Source organism: Oculina patagonica, chromosome 1 (genome assembly GCF_052425735.1).
Source record: "Oculina patagonica isolate OP01 chromosome 1, crgOcupat, whole genome shotgun sequence".
NCBI classification, from domain to species: Eukaryota; Metazoa; Cnidaria; class Anthozoa; order Scleractinia; family Oculinidae; genus Oculina; species Oculina patagonica.
In genome coordinates this window covers 48,325,627-48,342,068 of record NC_135758.1, presented here as the reverse complement: position 1 = coordinate 48,342,068, position 16,442 = coordinate 48,325,627, and the positions used below count along the sequence as shown (strand labels likewise).

Sequence of the window (16,442 nt, the reverse complement as noted above, 5' to 3'; positions counted from 1 at the left end):
GAAAATATGTAACAATCTCATCAACAGACATTCATTTATTTCCCTCGCTTTGGTGGGGCTTGTTAGGCCTCTTGCAATAGAATGGGCCAATATTCTGAGAAATACAGTAGAACCCCTGTAACTCGAACAACCCCGCTAACTCGAACAAACTTCCATTTCCCTTGGATTCGACCCCACTTTTCAGTCATTTTTACTCGGTTAACTCAAACTCAGAAAAATTGAAAACCCCGCTAACTCAAACTAAATTTCATTTCCCTTGATCAAAATTTGGGTCAAATTTACCCCCGATAACTAGAATTCTGGTTCTTGCAACTCGCCACGGATGCCCATTGAAATATTCCATTTGCTCTTCTTGTCGTGTATTTGGATTTAAACACTAAAACGAGCACTACAGCGATTTGATTTTAATTTAGCAACGAACAGATCACATATTTGACAGTATGATCGTGTGTAAGTTTCTGCAAGATAAGTTTAATTTGCACCGTACTGTGTACTGCAAGGGCTGAAAAATCAGTAAACGATCAATTATTAACATGGCAAATTGAATATTCAATTGACCCCGCTAACTCCAACTGTTTTTCGTTTCCCTTCGGAGTTCGAGCTACCGGGGCTCTACTGTAACTAATGTACAATAAAAAAATACCAGTAATACAAGATTAGTCATAGATAGGCCTGTCGATAAGTCATAGATTGCTCTTTGGTTAATATAACAAGAGAAAAGGACATGTCTGTGGACAAGCCTCTACTTGCACACAATAGATTATTATTTTCATAGACTACTCATTTAATTTTGTGGAACATTGTGATCAATGTGTTTTAAAGGATTCAGTGTGGTTATCAAGTGGTTCATTACAGAATGTTGAAAGTTCAAAGAATAAAAGAACACCCAGATGTACAGATATACGTAGACATACAGTATTTAGCGACATTTTAATCAGTTGTGTAGCTGTTCCTTGTTATTGGAGGTCACTACGGCACATTAGCTGGCCTTCAGGACATGTTATTGACCACTGATTATTATTTTCATAAACTCTTCGTTTAATTTTGTGGAACATTGTGATCAATGTGTTTTAAAGGATTCAGTGTGGTTATCAAGTGGTACATTACAGAATGTTAAAAGTTCAAAGCATAATAACATTTTACTGTAAAGCGCCATGAGCCATGGATATAAATCTAATATTATTATTATTATAAAAGAAGACCCAGACATACAGATAAAACTTAAAAGAGTTTTATTACCATCACAGCCTTTTAAAATTAACAGATAAAACAAAGCACAGCCTTGCAAATTATTACTGTTTCACATCCTGTACAAATTAATTAAAGCAATCCAGGCTGACACATTTCAGCAATTCACACTAGTTCTTCAAGTAATATGATACATGCTTGATAGAAAGAAAGTCAAATCCATGTAGTCGCATGTCACTTCACATAATTTTTATTGTTTGGTTTCAGCTGCTTGTGGCCTCCTTCAGATAGGCAATGAGATCTGAAAAGAATGTGACAGTAAATTACTTGAGATGAAGTTAACCATGTGACGTTCACTGATCTCAGTTTTGACTTTTGAAACAGTAAGTCAAAGTTGTGCTCAAGCGGAGCGCGGGTGCTACAGGGACCTACTTCTGTCTTTTAGCCTGTGAGGCAGACACCTGTGTAGTTTTTTAGCGCGTTTAAAAGCGTGATCGCGAGAAGGCCACGCAAAGAAAAATCCTTGTTTTTTTTTCTCCCATGACCCTCTCCCGCCTTTCGCGTTTCATATACGCACACTCAAAACTACAGCGCCTGCTGTGCAGGTTAAGCACTCGCCTCCCACCAATAAGGCTGGACCAGGAGTCATATGTGGGTTGAGTTCGTTGTTGGTCCTTGTTCTCGCTTTGAGGGTCTTTCTCCGGTTTTCCTCCCTCCGCAAAAATCAACACTGCTAAATTCCAATTTGATTGGGAACAGTGGATGAAGAGCCACCCTGTGGAAATGCCACAGTACAAATTCCTATTTATTAATTAGTTGTCATTATATTATTTACTCTTATTCTAACAGTACTGCTATCGCGCAATGTGCAAAGTACAACATGCATCACAATGAACAACTTATAAAATTCTCAACAAACCTGCTCTTTCATTTTTCTTCTTGAGACCAGCAAAAACCATTTTTGTTCCTGCAGAAGAAATAACTGTTTTAGACCTACAACGTTCAACATATTTTATGCTAGCATCATTATGTTTGGAACATAACTGACTCCACTAGTGGTCTTTCTATGTACTTCCATACATACCAGGAATATACTTCTTTGGGTTCTCCAGGTAAATCCACAGTGTATCTGGTCCCCATGTAATGCCCTTGTTCTTGTTTGAATCTGTGTAGGAGAATCCCTCAGCCTGTCCAGTCTTCCTTCCAATCAGACCATGCAGATTAGGGCCTGTCTTGTGCTTACCGCCCTGGACATAAGAAATAATGAGACATAATCAGTGACATACAATTTGAGCAAATAGTTAAACAAGGGTTCATCCAAGGCCTACAGCTTCAATTAAAATCCAAGATTTTGATAGGACGCCACCAGTCTTCTAAAAGTTTATTATATCACAACTGTCAGTAGCAGAAGCTGTTCACAGCTGATGTTGTAGCAAAAACATGTAAGTCCTACCCTGGGTAACAGAGGATTTTTCTCGCACACGGTGGATACTTCGGTGGCCGGAGAATCCACAAGAAAAAACTCTGGCGTGGTTCACAATAGAGAAATGACAGACACTGGAAACCATGCAAGAAAAACCTCTGGCACCCAGGGTATGTAAGTCCTGGAGTAACAAAAATTATGCTATCAAGAAGCAGTTTTTATAGCGACAAAACATTGTTATACATTCAGATATCATTACTTTACCTTCTCCACTGTGTGACACTGTGCACACTTTGTTTTGAAGATCTTAGCTCCCTTTGTTGCATCTCCAGCTGGTACGTCTCCCATTATGTTTCTAAATCAACAATAAGAATTCTTTCAGGACAAATTGGAACTAGGTATATGCTTGTTCAAGAGCTCTGTATTGCCTTAAAGTTCAAGGCTCAATACAATAACCCTTTAACACATTTTGTAATGTGCCCAACATTGAATTTCTCCTGACAGTATTGATATACTTTGTCACGACAGGTGACAAACATACTGGCGTAAAGGGATATTATGTTGAATTCTTAAAACTATTAATATGAAGAGATATGAATGGTAATCATAAAAGAGAATTAATATTTACAGCTTAGGATTGAAAAGTGATTTAAGGCAAAATCAAATACATAATTTGATTGCATAACAAATAGAAAAGAATCTGTAGGGTTGCTTGGTTTACTCAAACAGATAAGCTGAAGCAGGCTGTTTCTAGGAACTAAGGAAGGAAGTTGCATCATGTCACCACGAACAAGAGCACAGAGATCAACACTACTTCAAACTGATGCGTTAAAACAAGAAGCTATATGACCAGTACACGTCACAGACTGGCAGAATATTAGTAAAGACTTTGAAAACCATCTTACATTCACGCAAGGGACAAAATCAAACTATTGTTTTAAACTTACGAACTTTAAATCTTTGCGACTATAGTTTGTATAACGTTTCAGCTTTTAGGGATATTCGAGGGACGGGCCAGGGATGCCGGCGAAAATCGTCGAAATCTGATCATCACCTTCACTGACGGAGAGACATAAACCCCTCCCCCAAACAAGACCTCTAGAAATCCAAATAGCGTCTTCAAAAACATTTCTCACTTGCTGAATACGTGAATTAAGCAAGCAAGAAACCGATTACGGTGAACATGAACTTTCATTACGACACAAGTCAAATACAAGCCGGTAAATTCCTCACGTACACACGTGCCACATAAACCATGAAGCGGTACTGGCCAATTTACCCAAATACTTATAAAAGAAACTCTGAAGTCGAACATAGGAATAAAAATAACATTACTAACGGATTAACGCTTACCTTTGATGAACAACTGCGTTGTAAAAAAAGTTGTAACCGACAAGTAGTATTGCCTCACACTTTCTCCGAGCGACAATTTGAAAGAATAAAGATCGTTTGCGTCACTGCTTATGTAAGACACCTAATACGCATGCTCTTACGAATGGTCAAGGGCTCGCGGGCTCATTATTACAAGGGATCCTGGGATAGCCATTTGGTGCGCCTGGGAGTTTTCGGTCCTCTTCGCTCCTGCAGAAAGTTCAAAATATGTCTGGAAGTTTGGAGCTTGTACAAACGCTAAAAGGTATTGCTGTGTTGTGTTTCAAGCGAATAGTTCTACATTGTATGTATCAGGCAGCCTGCGAAAACTTCGGGGTTTTGCTGGTTTTACGTATCAGTTAAGCTTATAAAGTCCCGGCTTAGTGGGATTTTTACCTTGCAAAGGTTTTTCAGCTAGATCACTGCAGCTAAATATAATTTGTTTAGTGTATGCTGTTTCTACAGAGGAGTCATTATACTGTCTTACTGTATCTGTTATGTGTTACAGGTCATGAAGATAGAATATGGTCAGTGTGTTGGAACCCTTCTGGAACAGTGTTAGCAAGTTGTGGAGGAGATAAAACTATACCATTCCAATTAACTCATAAGTTACTAATCTCTAGTTAATGCATATACTGTAATCTGTTATCAATTTGTGTTACCTATCAATTTATGTTATTTACTAGTTTCACTGTTTTAGGGTAATAAAATAAAACTAATATTTTCCTAAACTGTCATGAGGCCTAAACAATAAAGAGAATGATTTGGCCTAATAATTCATGAAACATGGACAAGATCTTGCTATGGCTATTTAACAGAAATGCTAGATTAACTTGTGAGACTGAAAAAACTTACTGAGAATTATATCGAATCTTAGGGAATACAATCTTTGTAATTAAATTAATAATAATTATCAACTTAATGGTTCATATTTCTTGCAAAGAAGGAATATGTTTTTAGAGAGTGTGTCTATCTTCCTATTATAAAGTTGCCAGTGGATGGTCAAACATTTGGCTCGTGATTTAAATGACTTATTATTGCTCGACTTGCTTCTCTTTGGTTTGTCTCTGTTTGCGTCAAACACATTCGTCTTTGGGGAAAAGAGGGAGATCAGTGGGTATGCAAGACAATCCTTGAAGATGGACATCAGAGGACAATCAGATCAGGTGAGAACAATCATGTGACTGTACTACACTGTATTGCTCACACTTTACACTTTCCTTTTATACAGCACAGGAAAATATTACAAAAAAACATTTATGGTTTTTTGAATGGTAAATTGGGTAAATCCCATTTTTAAAACCATTCATGGATATTCCATTCTTCCCTGATGTTTTTAAATGAATAAACAGTAATGGATTTTAGGTATTTACTTGATGGGATTTATCAAAATCAATCAATGTAAATTAATTCCCTCTGTTAAAAAATTTACCATTTTGGAAAATAGTAAATATGGGTTTATGAGAAAATTCATTTATCTTATTTTCCATCTTTTATAATTTTGAAATCAGTAAACAAATGGGTTTATGAAGAAATACATTCATGTATTTTTTTCCTATTTTTTATTTACTTTTGGAATATCAAGGTAAACAGGATGGGTTTATGAAGAAATACATTCATGTTATCTTATTTTCCATCATGGTTTATAAACATTTACTATTTTGGAAAATCAAGGTAACACAGGATGGGTTTATGAAGAAATGCATTCACGTTTTGAAACTTTCCATCGTGGTTTATTAACATTTACCATTATTGAATGTCAAGATAACACAGCATGGGTTTCTGGACAGGAGAAAATCATATTTGCCAACATTTCATCGTGGTTTACTGCTGCTAATATTTTGCCATTTAAGACATGAATGTCAGTGGTGTCACTATTTTTTGAATATAATATTCTTTTTTTCTTTTTTCAGATAGGTTTCTATGTAAATTTATTATTAAAATTTTAATTGCAGTCAAAAATGGTTAATTTTGCAATGAAACTAAAACCTTTCTTCACTCTCCCTTCATAGGCTTTAAATCCTTTGCAGCATTAATGAGAAAATTTATTTTCAAGCAGATAATGTTACTCAACATCTGGGCTGCCTTTTCTTTCTCATTCTGAGACTCCCTTGCAGGTTTCAAATATTCTTGCAGAGTGAGCTGTTTTCTTGTTGCGTGGTTCGGCTTGGCATGCTCCCATTGTGCGGAAGCTGTTATGTTTGCCACATTTTTGTAAATCCTATGGCATTAAAGGCAACTTGGACAATGGCTTTAGCCGTGGCCATGGGTACTTGTCTCTGTGGATTATGAAAAAAGCGTTTTTAACCAAAGCACAAGCTTTATGGCATTTAATGTTTCAGATGTCCTCTTATTCATTAGTGTCTAATGAGGACATAATTTTAGCATGCAATATTTCTTGTTGAATGTCTGTAAGCTTTCATGCAGCCAGTATTTTGAATATTCTCCCGCTAAATTGATATTGAAAGGTAAGACTATACATTGTATATGGAAATCTTGTCAACTGTTGAGTTTGAAATCAATGGCATACCAGTGATGACAAATATAAAGAGAATCAGCGTTAAGAGGGCGATGCGCATCATTTTTCCATTTTTTACATATAAGAAGCGCCGACAAGGCGTCTAGTCACTCTGTCAGTCGGACAGCCTGACGGACAAATTTTAACAACATTTTAAGAAAATGACAGTAGGCTGAGGAATTTACTGCCCCACGAATCTTAGTAGTTATAACCTCAGAAAGTCACGCCAGTTTAACCTGTTTTTAAGACTAATAGATTTAGAAATAGTTTTATTGTCTCTTTATTATTTGGATTTTTATCTTGTATAGTTCTTTAAATATTTTTACATTTTATCGTTAGTTTTTATAGCTTTATAAATTTGTAATATGATCAACCTTTTAGGTTGCGAAGTTGTATAAATAAACTATCTATCTATCTATCTATTCATATTTTTTTTCTACACGATTAGAAGACAAAAAATCAATAATGGAAAGATGGCATTTCAGAGCTCATTAATGAGCAAAATTTGTTAAATAACAGAAAGTTTTGAGAAGAATTTTGGAGCAAAATTTACCAAGCTAACAAAGAAACACAAAATGCAAATATAAGAAATGAAAGATAGAGGATTCCTTTCAAATTTATTCTAAAGATTTGTTTTATAGAGTATACAAACATTTGGAAGGTTTTTAATTTATAAGTTCATTTGGTCACTTTACTTATCAGCAAATTTAAGCACAGAGAGAAAGTGATTAGCCGCGCTTCGTTTGTGTGACTGATAAAAGCTTAGTACGTTCTGCTGTGAAACTCTCAATATTCAATATCTGCTGCGGTGAAACACCTTTTCCAATAAAGAAAAAACTGGGTAGAACAACTTTCTCTCCTGGTCAGTTTATACTTATGCCCTTTAGTTTTTACTTGACAAAGGCTGGGCAAAATCAAACCTATTCTATTTTCGTATTTTTCCGTTCTTTCCGGTACAGAAATCCATTGAAGAATTACTGGACTTAGAAGAATCCAAATGACTAATAACTCCATTTTTCACACATTAAATACAGCAGAAACACAAAAGAGCAAGGCAAAAAACTGCTAGCAGCAAGGAAAATGGCGGCCGTTGCACGTACAACAAATGCAAATATAACGATCATTTCCCATTAATGGGATTTCATTATTTCACTATTGTGTGTGCATCTGATGATTGAAATTCCCTCTGGTTCTTTTTCATGGATTTAAAAATATTTTGTGTCATTAAGGGATTTTATCATACATGATGGATGGCAAACTGTTTGAATTTCCTTATGGACTCTTAATGTCATGGTTAATTGAGTCGTGGGTTACTAGTTTCGGCTTATGGGATTTTTATATTTTAATGGGTGGCATTATTTTTATTTTTGTTCTAATTAGATTTATACTGGTGTTTGAGTCGATTTCATTAATGGGATTCTCTTCTGGAATGTGCTATAATTACTGTGTATTTAATAATTTCCATCATGGGTTCTGTATAAATACTGTCATGGGATTTCAAAAATCTTTTTTCCCATTAATGGGATTTCTTTTGGTGCGTACTGCAAATTCACATTGTTTATTCTTTTTCTCTATATACTTCATGGGATAAATATTTTTTTATTTCATCATGGGATTTTGTGAACTTAATAAAGTAAAATGGGACTGTATCCATTGTTTTCCCTTATGGGAATTTGGCGGTGTGAATTAGCTAATTACATTATGGGTTTTAAAAATAACATTAATGGATTTTTGTAAAATTTTCCTGTGCAGTAACAGTCAAGTATAAATATCTATGCTTTGAAACCTGTCTGAAGATGCTTTCAACATTTATAACAAATGACATTTTGTTTACCCTCGTTAGCTAGTTAGTAATTGCATAGAAGTCCCTGCGTGTATATGTATAAAGGATAAAAAAATAGAAAATGTATGAAGAAATATACAAGAAATTATTTGCAAAATCATATTGAATAGCAGGATGAGCCAAAAGTGGGGGTCATGTTAGTGAAAAATACTCCTAGTAGTAATCATAGTCAGTAGTCACATTTACAGTCAATTATAATTTTGATTTATGCATTATTACATGTATATTCTAAAATATTAAAAAATAAATTAAAATTTGTTTGTATTTTCAGTGGATTGGTCTCCAAGTGGGATGTACCTTGCTTCTGCCAGCTTTGATGCAACTGTCTGCGTTTGGGATAAAAATAGTGGAGGTACATGCAGATGTTTTTTTTTTTTTTTTTTTTTTTTTTTTTTTTTTTAATATTTTTTTTTTTTTTTTTTTTTTTTTTTTTTATTAAAAAAAAAAAAAAAAAAAAAAAAAAAAAAAAAAAAAAAATTTAAAAAAATTTAAAAAAAATATAAAATTGAACCGCAACACAGACATCATTAAAGTTTTAAGCTAAGTCAACTTAATGTGCTATTTAAGTAGTAATACATAATAGTGAATAAAATTTTAGAAGTACTTACTGATACTGTTATAAATTTCAGAGTTTGAATGTAATGCTACTCTTGAAGGGCATGAAAATGAGGTCAAGTCAGTAGTGTGGAGTCCTTCAGGATCATTAATTGCTACTTGTGGAAGAGACAAGAGTGTTTGGATATGGGAAGGTACAAACTATGTTCAAAACTATAACTTCCCTAATCTAATTAGGGACAGTATGAAAATTGATGTGCGAACTGAGAAACAGAGACAAGTTTGATAAACTAGTGTGCTGTTGAGGAAACTATTAACGAAACAGTAAAACCGAGCACCTATTTAAAATATTTTTTTGCAGTACAAGAGGATGATGAATATGAATGTGCAAGTGTTCTTCACAGTCATTCCCAAGATGTGAAAAGAGTCGCATGGCATCCACACAAGGAGGTAAGCACAGTATCTAGGACCAGTTGTTTGGCTACCACAGCTTAGTTCTTGGGACAGTTCATGTTTTTTTTTATTATTTTACAAATTCTTACTCACTGTCTTTTAGATGATAGCATCCTGCAGCTACGATGATACAATTAAACTTTACAAAGAAGATGATGATGACTGGTAAGTTGTAACAGACTACACACTGTGAAATTGTAGTCAGTGGCTTTTCTTGGAGAGGCATTGGTTCCATTAGCGAGGCTTTCCAAGGGGTTTTGACGACAAGCAACATTGCTCCAAAATAGCTGAAAATGTAGCAACAATCTTGCTCCAGAGCACCGACAGTCAACAGAAACTAGCACTGAAAGGGTGTATATTTGTGACAGCAACAACATTTCCCTCACCAAATAGGCGACAGGCGGGTTGGAAACGAGCAGGGCTCGAAAAATCCGCTAGTCCGACTCCCGGGCCTAGCAAAAATTTTTGTTTGGCTAGTGAATAAAGTACTTTGCTAGCCCAGTGGGCTAGCAAGCCACTTAAAAGCCAAGTTGTTGAATTGACTGGCAAGATCTGCATTAAAATGTATTAAGAAAAGATGTTTGTTATGAAATTAATTTCATGAAAAGTCAGTAGTATTGTCATCTATTACCACCTATGCCACGAAGGAGTCAAAAGCGGGTTTAAAAGACGGTGAGTATGCGATTTGAAAAGAATATTTGCAAGGCGTTCTATGTGGATGGGAGAAGTCTAGGAACCACTTTGGTCCTTAGATCGCTTGGACTTGAACAAAGAAGTACGTAGCATGTGGGATGTTACGAAATGTATTTCGCTTTGTTTCTTTCAATGAGCGTCTTAAACTTGGTGGTGTTGCTCAAGATCAGCATAAGCATAGTGCCGATGGGCCAGCTGCTGCAGATGAAGTTCAGACCAAAAACAAGAAGTATGATACACAGCGAAAACGGTTGTTTCTTCCACATTGGAAAACAAAATGGCCACTGGTGGTGTATGACGAGGAAAAGGGTGTAATGTTTTGCCAAACTTGTCAAAAATATCCATCTTTAGCGGACAAATCCAGCCCTTTGTTTAGTGGCACTTCAAATGTTTGCGTTGATCTGTTGAAGAGTTTTTTTTTTGTGTGTGTGTGCTTAAACATAAGGCTGGCTTTCATAACAAATGTGTACTGGGCTAGAGCTTTCAAGCTCTGGGTAGTAAAGTAGCAATACCAGCTAGCCCGTGGCTAGAAAGACTTCAGAAAAATTTTCGAGCCCTGATGAGTGACAAAGCGACATCAGAAAACAGGCCTCATTAGCTTTCTGAGTTGATGCTGCTTGTAGTTTTACCTGATTATTGTACTCTATGATTTCCATAATCAGCTGTCAGGAGTGTTACCCTTAAACTAACTCTTCATTTTCTTTTTGTCAAAAAAAACTTAAAATAATGGCTGTATCATGTTTACTATTTTGGATTTTTATTGCAGGTCTTGTTTTGATACCTTAGAAGGTCATGAGGCCACAGTGTGGGCGATTAGTTTTAATAAAACTGGAGACAGACTAGGTTAGTGATTAAGCTGTATTATTAACTCGTAAAGCACCAGATGTAATTAAAGGGACTATGTCACGGATTTTACCAGATTTTTGAACAGCCAACATTTATATTTGTGTCATTCTCTACCCCAGAGCTGTCTTTTGCACGTGACTGACGGCGACAAAAGAGAAGAGCTCTGGGGTTGAGAATGTATTTGTGTCACATGAGACCTAAAAATAATAGTCCATTTGTTATTAAAAATTGCTATATTGGAGCACTGAAATGTTGTATTTTCAACGTCTATTTTCAATGTCTATTTTTAATGTTGATTTCCAATGTCGATTTTTAATGTTAATTTTCAATGTTGTTTTTAACAATGATTTTAAATGTTTTTTCCCTCTTTTTCTTTTTTTTTCGATTGTAAATTTTTTAAAATATTTTTTGTGCTTAAGTTATTTTTTTTATTTTTTGTAATCAATTTTTTAAAATATTTTTTGTGCTTAAAGTAGTAGATAAAAAATGAGCGGGAGATCTGTATGGGCGTTTACAATGGCGAGTCAATAGGCGAGCCATTGTTAACGCCCATACAGATCGGACGCGAATATTTTATTCTACTTGTGAAATGAAAACAATAAATTGAATGCAAAGTATTATTATGCGAATCAGTACAGATCTGTATCAAAAGTTAATGAATACTAATTAGCTGAGCAGGAGTTTGTATCAAAAGTTAATTCTATTGTTTGATTTGTATTGGGGTTTACAGCTGTGTACATGTGATCTGAATATGGTACTGGGATTGGTTTGCACCCGCATGAATATTTAATGAATTTTACAATTATTATTATAATTATTTTTTTAATCATATTAATTATACTTTTATTAATTATACTTTTTCATTTTTTTTTTTATTTTGATTGCTTTTATTTTTCGTTTCTTCACATTTCTTACGCTTTTCTTTGCAAGACCTAACATATTTTACTATGATAATGCTGGGCCACCATAGTCCACCACCCTTTCCGCAAAAGTGAATCCTATCTCCAACTCTTGCAAGCTCATGTAAGTCATGCATTTTTGATATTGCAAACTCACAGAATCACAGAAAAATGAAGTCAATTTTTTTTCTCAGTTTCATGTAGTGATGACAAAACATTAAGAATATGGCAGTGCTACGAACCTGGCAACCAAGAAGGTATATTGAGATGTGTTTATTATGAATATAGGGATCATTTTTAGCAAAAAATTAGCCAAAATGAATAAAATGTAGAGGTGCATACCATTTAGTAGGCAGTTCTTGTAAATAAAGATGGATTCTTCTAGGAATGTAAAATGTAATGCCTACAGCAGGCCAATGTGACCCATCTTGCCAGAGTTTATCCTGGTTTCCATGGCATTAAGTGACTAGGAGTATTCTACTTCCCCCCTGGATGGGATTCCAATCCATTGGAGGGTTACCCCACAGCATTAACTTTTACCCATTTATACACCTGGGTGGAGAGAGGCACTGTGAGAGTTAAATGTCTTGCCCAAGAACTGTAATGCAATAACCCCCTGTTGAGGGCTCGAACCTGGACTGTCCACCCAGAGCTCACTAAACATTTTACCACTGTGCTTCCCTTCCTCTAAAATGAGGCTGTGGACAACAGGTCTCAACAAATAATGCCCCTAGCCCTAGAAACCAGTAGAGGTAGTATTTACGATGAGCAAATTCATAAACGAAGAGGTTCAAGAGACATATTTATTAAATGAGTAACTAATTTTCTCCTGGATCCATAATAATTATGGATCCAGGAGAAGTGAAGTGAAGTGGTCCCATGGGTATCTGCTTGTGCAACTACCTTATTGTTACTTATTTTCGGAGAACTTAATTTTTGCGATTTTCAAAAAATCGCGAAATTAAAGACCCGCGGAAATTTATTTCAAACGTCTTCTATTGTATTTTTTATTATGTTAATTACGTATTTTTGGCCAAATTGTGAAATTTAAGTCCCGCGAAATATGCCTGTTCCATTTTTTGCGAAATTAAGTTCCCGCGAAAATAAGTAACATTAAGGTACTCTTGACTTTGTTGTGAATGCATGGCACTTTTATTCAGATTTTTGAAATTATTTCATAATGTAATTTGAAGGAGTTTGTTATGAGCCCGAGGAGTTATGAGCCCAAGTTTTCTATGAGCAAATAGTCAACGAGGCGCAGCCGAGTTGACTATCACTCATAGAAAACGAGGGCGAGTAGTCTAATTGTTTTAGTAGAAACTCTAAAGGATTGCAGTCCAAAACCTACAATATTGTGCACTTTGAAGACAAAAATCAAGAAAATTTAACGCTTAAAGAGCTACGTGCACGCTACTGTTTTCTATCGGCGAATAGAAAACAGTGGGAGAACCAATCAGATTCGCGGATTTCCAACAGAACACAGCTGAGTTTCTACTAAAACAAGCATAGCATTTAATTGTAATACACTGTAACATTGTCTATTATTTGCTTTAGGCGTGGTCACAAATGAAAGCAATCCAAAGTGGAAGAGTGTTTGTGTATTATCTGGTTATCACAACAGAACCATTTATGATGTTCACTGGTAGGTAATACTCACTCAAGGAAAGTAAAAATTTATGGATTAATTTTGTCAAACGAACTGATTAAATTTAATGATATCCAGAAACTTTTGGCTCACTGACTAAATTTGAACAATAATTTTCAGAAAGCCATTACTTCGGATCTCAACCGGCTTTTTCTTCTTATGATATAATTACAAATTGGTAAAATAGCAGCTAGTTGAAGTACTTTTTTGAGACTGAGTTTACGATATACTCGTTCTATTCTTCCATGGTTTTGAATGAATAAAGTACTTTATTTAAGTGTCAGTAATATTTAGCTTTTAAAAACTAATTGGGGACACTATTTATATTAAAATATATCTAAGCTACATACCGTATTTTCTCAATTAAACGCCGGGCTCCGAATAAACGCTGGTTCTCCAGGCTATATTTGAAAATAAACCCCTTAATCATTTATTCAAGGTTTAATGTGCTTTGGAAATAATGTTTACGTATGTGGCTGTTAAAAATTATGAATAAAAATCATTTCTTAGAAACATAGGGCTTGAACAAACTGCTGGAATCAAATAAACGCCGGCTCTATCGGGTCAAGTTTGAAATAAACGCCGGGGGCGTTTAATCGAGAAAATACGGTTAAGTTAAAAATAATTACACATTTATCAATTCGACATATTGAGCCTTGCAGATATGGCATGACATGTGTCACACATAAGAACCTAGTATATGACCTCGCTCACCACGAGTCTCCCATAGCTCAGTGGTTAGAGCGTCCAACCGGTATTCTGGAAGGTCATGGGTTTGACTCCCGTTGGGGGAACTCGGAAAATCTTTTTTCCGAGTTTTCTACTTGAGAACGCTTCTTCATTCATTTTCACTTTATCCAAGTTGCCATTCCACTTAACACTTAAATTCTAAGAAAAAAAAAAACGTGTTTTAATTTGTTTTGTTTCTCAGGTCACCTGTCACTGATGCTATAGCAACAGCTTCTGGCGATGATTGTATACGAATATTTGAACAGGTTATGAGCTGTTTTGTAAATAACGTGTTAACTTTTAGGTTGCAGTAGACTACAAACAGTTCCTACTTTCCCTCATATCTTTCAGGGTTTAAAACTGGCCTTGCTAAAACTTTGATCGCTTCTATGTGGTTCTTGCTCAACGAACTGAGGGACCTTTCGCTTGATAATGCCTAGCAGTACAGCAGTCGAAACGCTGTGATCAACACCTTAATCGCGAGAAAAGAACAAAAAATAAAAAAAAAATTAAAAGTGTTGATTAAAGTGGTCATGCACTTAGCTTCACATCTCTTCAAGATAGCTAGTTTACAGGCATACCACTGAAACAGAGTAAACAGTAATAATATTTTAAATGAACTCAACATAGTCAAAAATACCAACTACCAGGAGGCAGACTAGTTGGCTATATACAAAGCGTGATCAAGGATTTGAATTCGGGGCGACCGAAAAATAAATCCAGCTAGTGGCAGGGTGGAGGTTTTGAGCCTCGGACCTCCGGGTTACAACACCAGCGCCCTAAACCACTCGGCCACGCTGCCTCCATCTTTGTGCAAAGAACTGCTGGAATGGTGACTTCTTTTTGTTGCAAACTTTTCGACAATAAGTATGACCTTGTCAAAACATATGGCAAGGTATTTACTTTATAGACTTTTTACTAAGTACTCGACATTTTATTTTCCAGGATGTTTCAGTAGCTGACAAGAATCAACCATCATTCCAGCAAGTGGCCATTCAAACAAAGGTTTGTGTCATTTTATGTTGATCTTGTTTCCGTAAGCCTTGCCTCTGAAATCAGTACACGCTCTGAGATAGAATCAAGTCAAAGCAATGTTCTTGTTGCAAGCCTTTCTGATTCCTGTCTTACCGCGCTCCGCACTCGCCGAAACTTATAGTTCTCTGTTTTTTTCGCGCATTTGAAGATCAGAGAAAATAGAGAGAATGTGAACAGCTGTGTCTTCCCTATTTCTGGCGGACTTAAATACAATTTACTAAAAGGAATGTTATCCAAACATGAATTTTAAAAAAAAAAAAACTACCAAATTTTACATTGATCGGGGTCCGCCAAGAGCCTCCAATGTTCTCTGTAAGTATCATCTTGTCAGAAAGCAACAAAACGCTAATTGTTTGTTTATTGTACACAGGCACACGGTCAGGATGTCAATGGTGTTAAATGGCACCCTAAAGAACCAGGCCTGTTAGCCTCGTGCTCTGATGATGGCACAATAAAGCTCTGGAGATTTACTCAACACTAAATCGGCATTCCCTCCAACCTCCGGCTATTCTCACTGTTTCCTCTGCCACAGATTGATCCTGCACCGAGGGAAAAGTTGATTTTAGTGATCCGTGGGTTAACTGTAAGTCAGTTACGAAGATGGTGATGCAGAGTGAACCATTGGGGAGAAAACCGTTGCGAGGAAAAACACATCAATCAGTAAAGAATCCGGCTGATAGCGTTTGAATGCTGTGATGGCTTTCATTCTGTAAAGCAAGATGAAATTGAAGTGAACTGGAAGAGTGTTGCATAAGATGTGAATAGATTAATTAAGCAATGAAGCTGTGTATGTTTTTAAATCTTACCAGTATAAGACTGTAACTAAAAAGGGTACAATTTTAAAGGAATAAAAGTGATATGTAACATTCCAAATAGCGAATACTATATTTGTTCTGATTCGCTTGTGATAAATATCTTTCGTTAAGGTTGATTATTGGCTTATTACGTTACTTAACTAAAACAATCTTAAGACAGCCGCATTTAAATGAGTTTACTTTTACCAACCAGCTCCAGGTTCATACGGACGACAGAAAGTACGATGTCTGTTGTCTCCTTCATTGCACTCTGCTGCAACCATTTTGACATTTGACAGGTCGCTAGGACAAACCACAATCTGATTTCCAAGAAATTGTAAAAATATATAAAAATCTGCTATTCAGTTTGTGGTCACATTGTACAATTCAATCGTTGCCTGCGCCCAGGCTACTAATCGTCGCCGGATAATAAATTGTGGAATTTTTAAA

General features: G+C 35.7%; 2 protein-coding genes across 2 annotated transcripts; one reads left to right on the top strand and one right to left on the bottom strand.

Moving 5' to 3' along the window:
- Positions 1-1,215: 1,215 nt before the first annotated feature.
- On the bottom strand, positions 1,216-4,091 carry LOC144635565 (cytochrome c). The gene is made up of 5 exons (XM_078494661.1): positions 3,965-4,091; positions 2,876-2,966; positions 2,273-2,435; positions 2,108-2,155; positions 1,216-1,489 (listed from the first exon to the last, which is right to left on the bottom strand). Exons 2-5 carry the CDS (start codon positions 2,957-2,959, stop codon positions 1,452-1,454), a joined length of 333 nt encoding a protein of 110 aa, XP_078350787.1. The 5' UTR covers positions 2,960-2,966; positions 3,965-4,091; the 3' UTR covers positions 1,216-1,451.
- A 68-nt stretch (positions 4,092-4,159) lies between these two features.
- Positions 4,160-16,071, top strand: LOC144635540 (putative cytosolic iron-sulfur protein assembly protein CIAO1 homolog). The gene is made up of 13 exons (XM_078494637.1): positions 4,160-4,247; positions 4,491-4,565; positions 5,065-5,148; positions 8,615-8,695; positions 8,973-9,092; positions 9,260-9,348; positions 9,455-9,516; positions 10,811-10,887; positions 11,984-12,046; positions 13,344-13,431; positions 14,366-14,429; positions 15,109-15,168; positions 15,569-16,071. Exons 1-13 carry the CDS (start codon positions 4,211-4,213, stop codon positions 15,677-15,679), a joined length of 1,011 nt encoding a protein of 336 aa, XP_078350763.1. The 5' UTR covers positions 4,160-4,210; the 3' UTR covers positions 15,680-16,071.
- The last annotated feature ends 371 nt before the right edge of the window (positions 16,072-16,442 follow it).

Coding starts and splice junctions, on each gene's coding strand:
- LOC144635565 (XM_078494661.1), bottom strand. CDS start 2,959: ATGGGAGACGTACCAGCTGGAGATGCAACAAAGGGAGCTAAGATCTTC. Junction 2,156..2,272: donor CCCAAAGAAGTATATTCCTG/GTATGTATGGAA, acceptor TTTCTTCTGCAG/GAACAAAAATGGTTTTTGCT. Junction 1,490..2,107: donor GAAGAAAAATGAAAGAGCAG/GTTTGTTGAGAA, acceptor CATTCTTTTCAG/ATCTCATTGCCTATCTGAAG.
- LOC144635540 (XM_078494637.1), top strand. CDS start 4,211: ATGTCTGGAAGTTTGGAGCTTGTACAAACGCTAAAAG. Junction 10,888..11,983: donor TAAAACTGGAGACAGACTAG/GTTAGTGATTAA, acceptor TTTTTTTCTCAG/TTTCATGTAGTGATGACAAA. Junction 14,430..15,108: donor GTATACGAATATTTGAACAG/GTTATGAGCTGT, acceptor TTTATTTTCCAG/GATGTTTCAGTAGCTGACAA.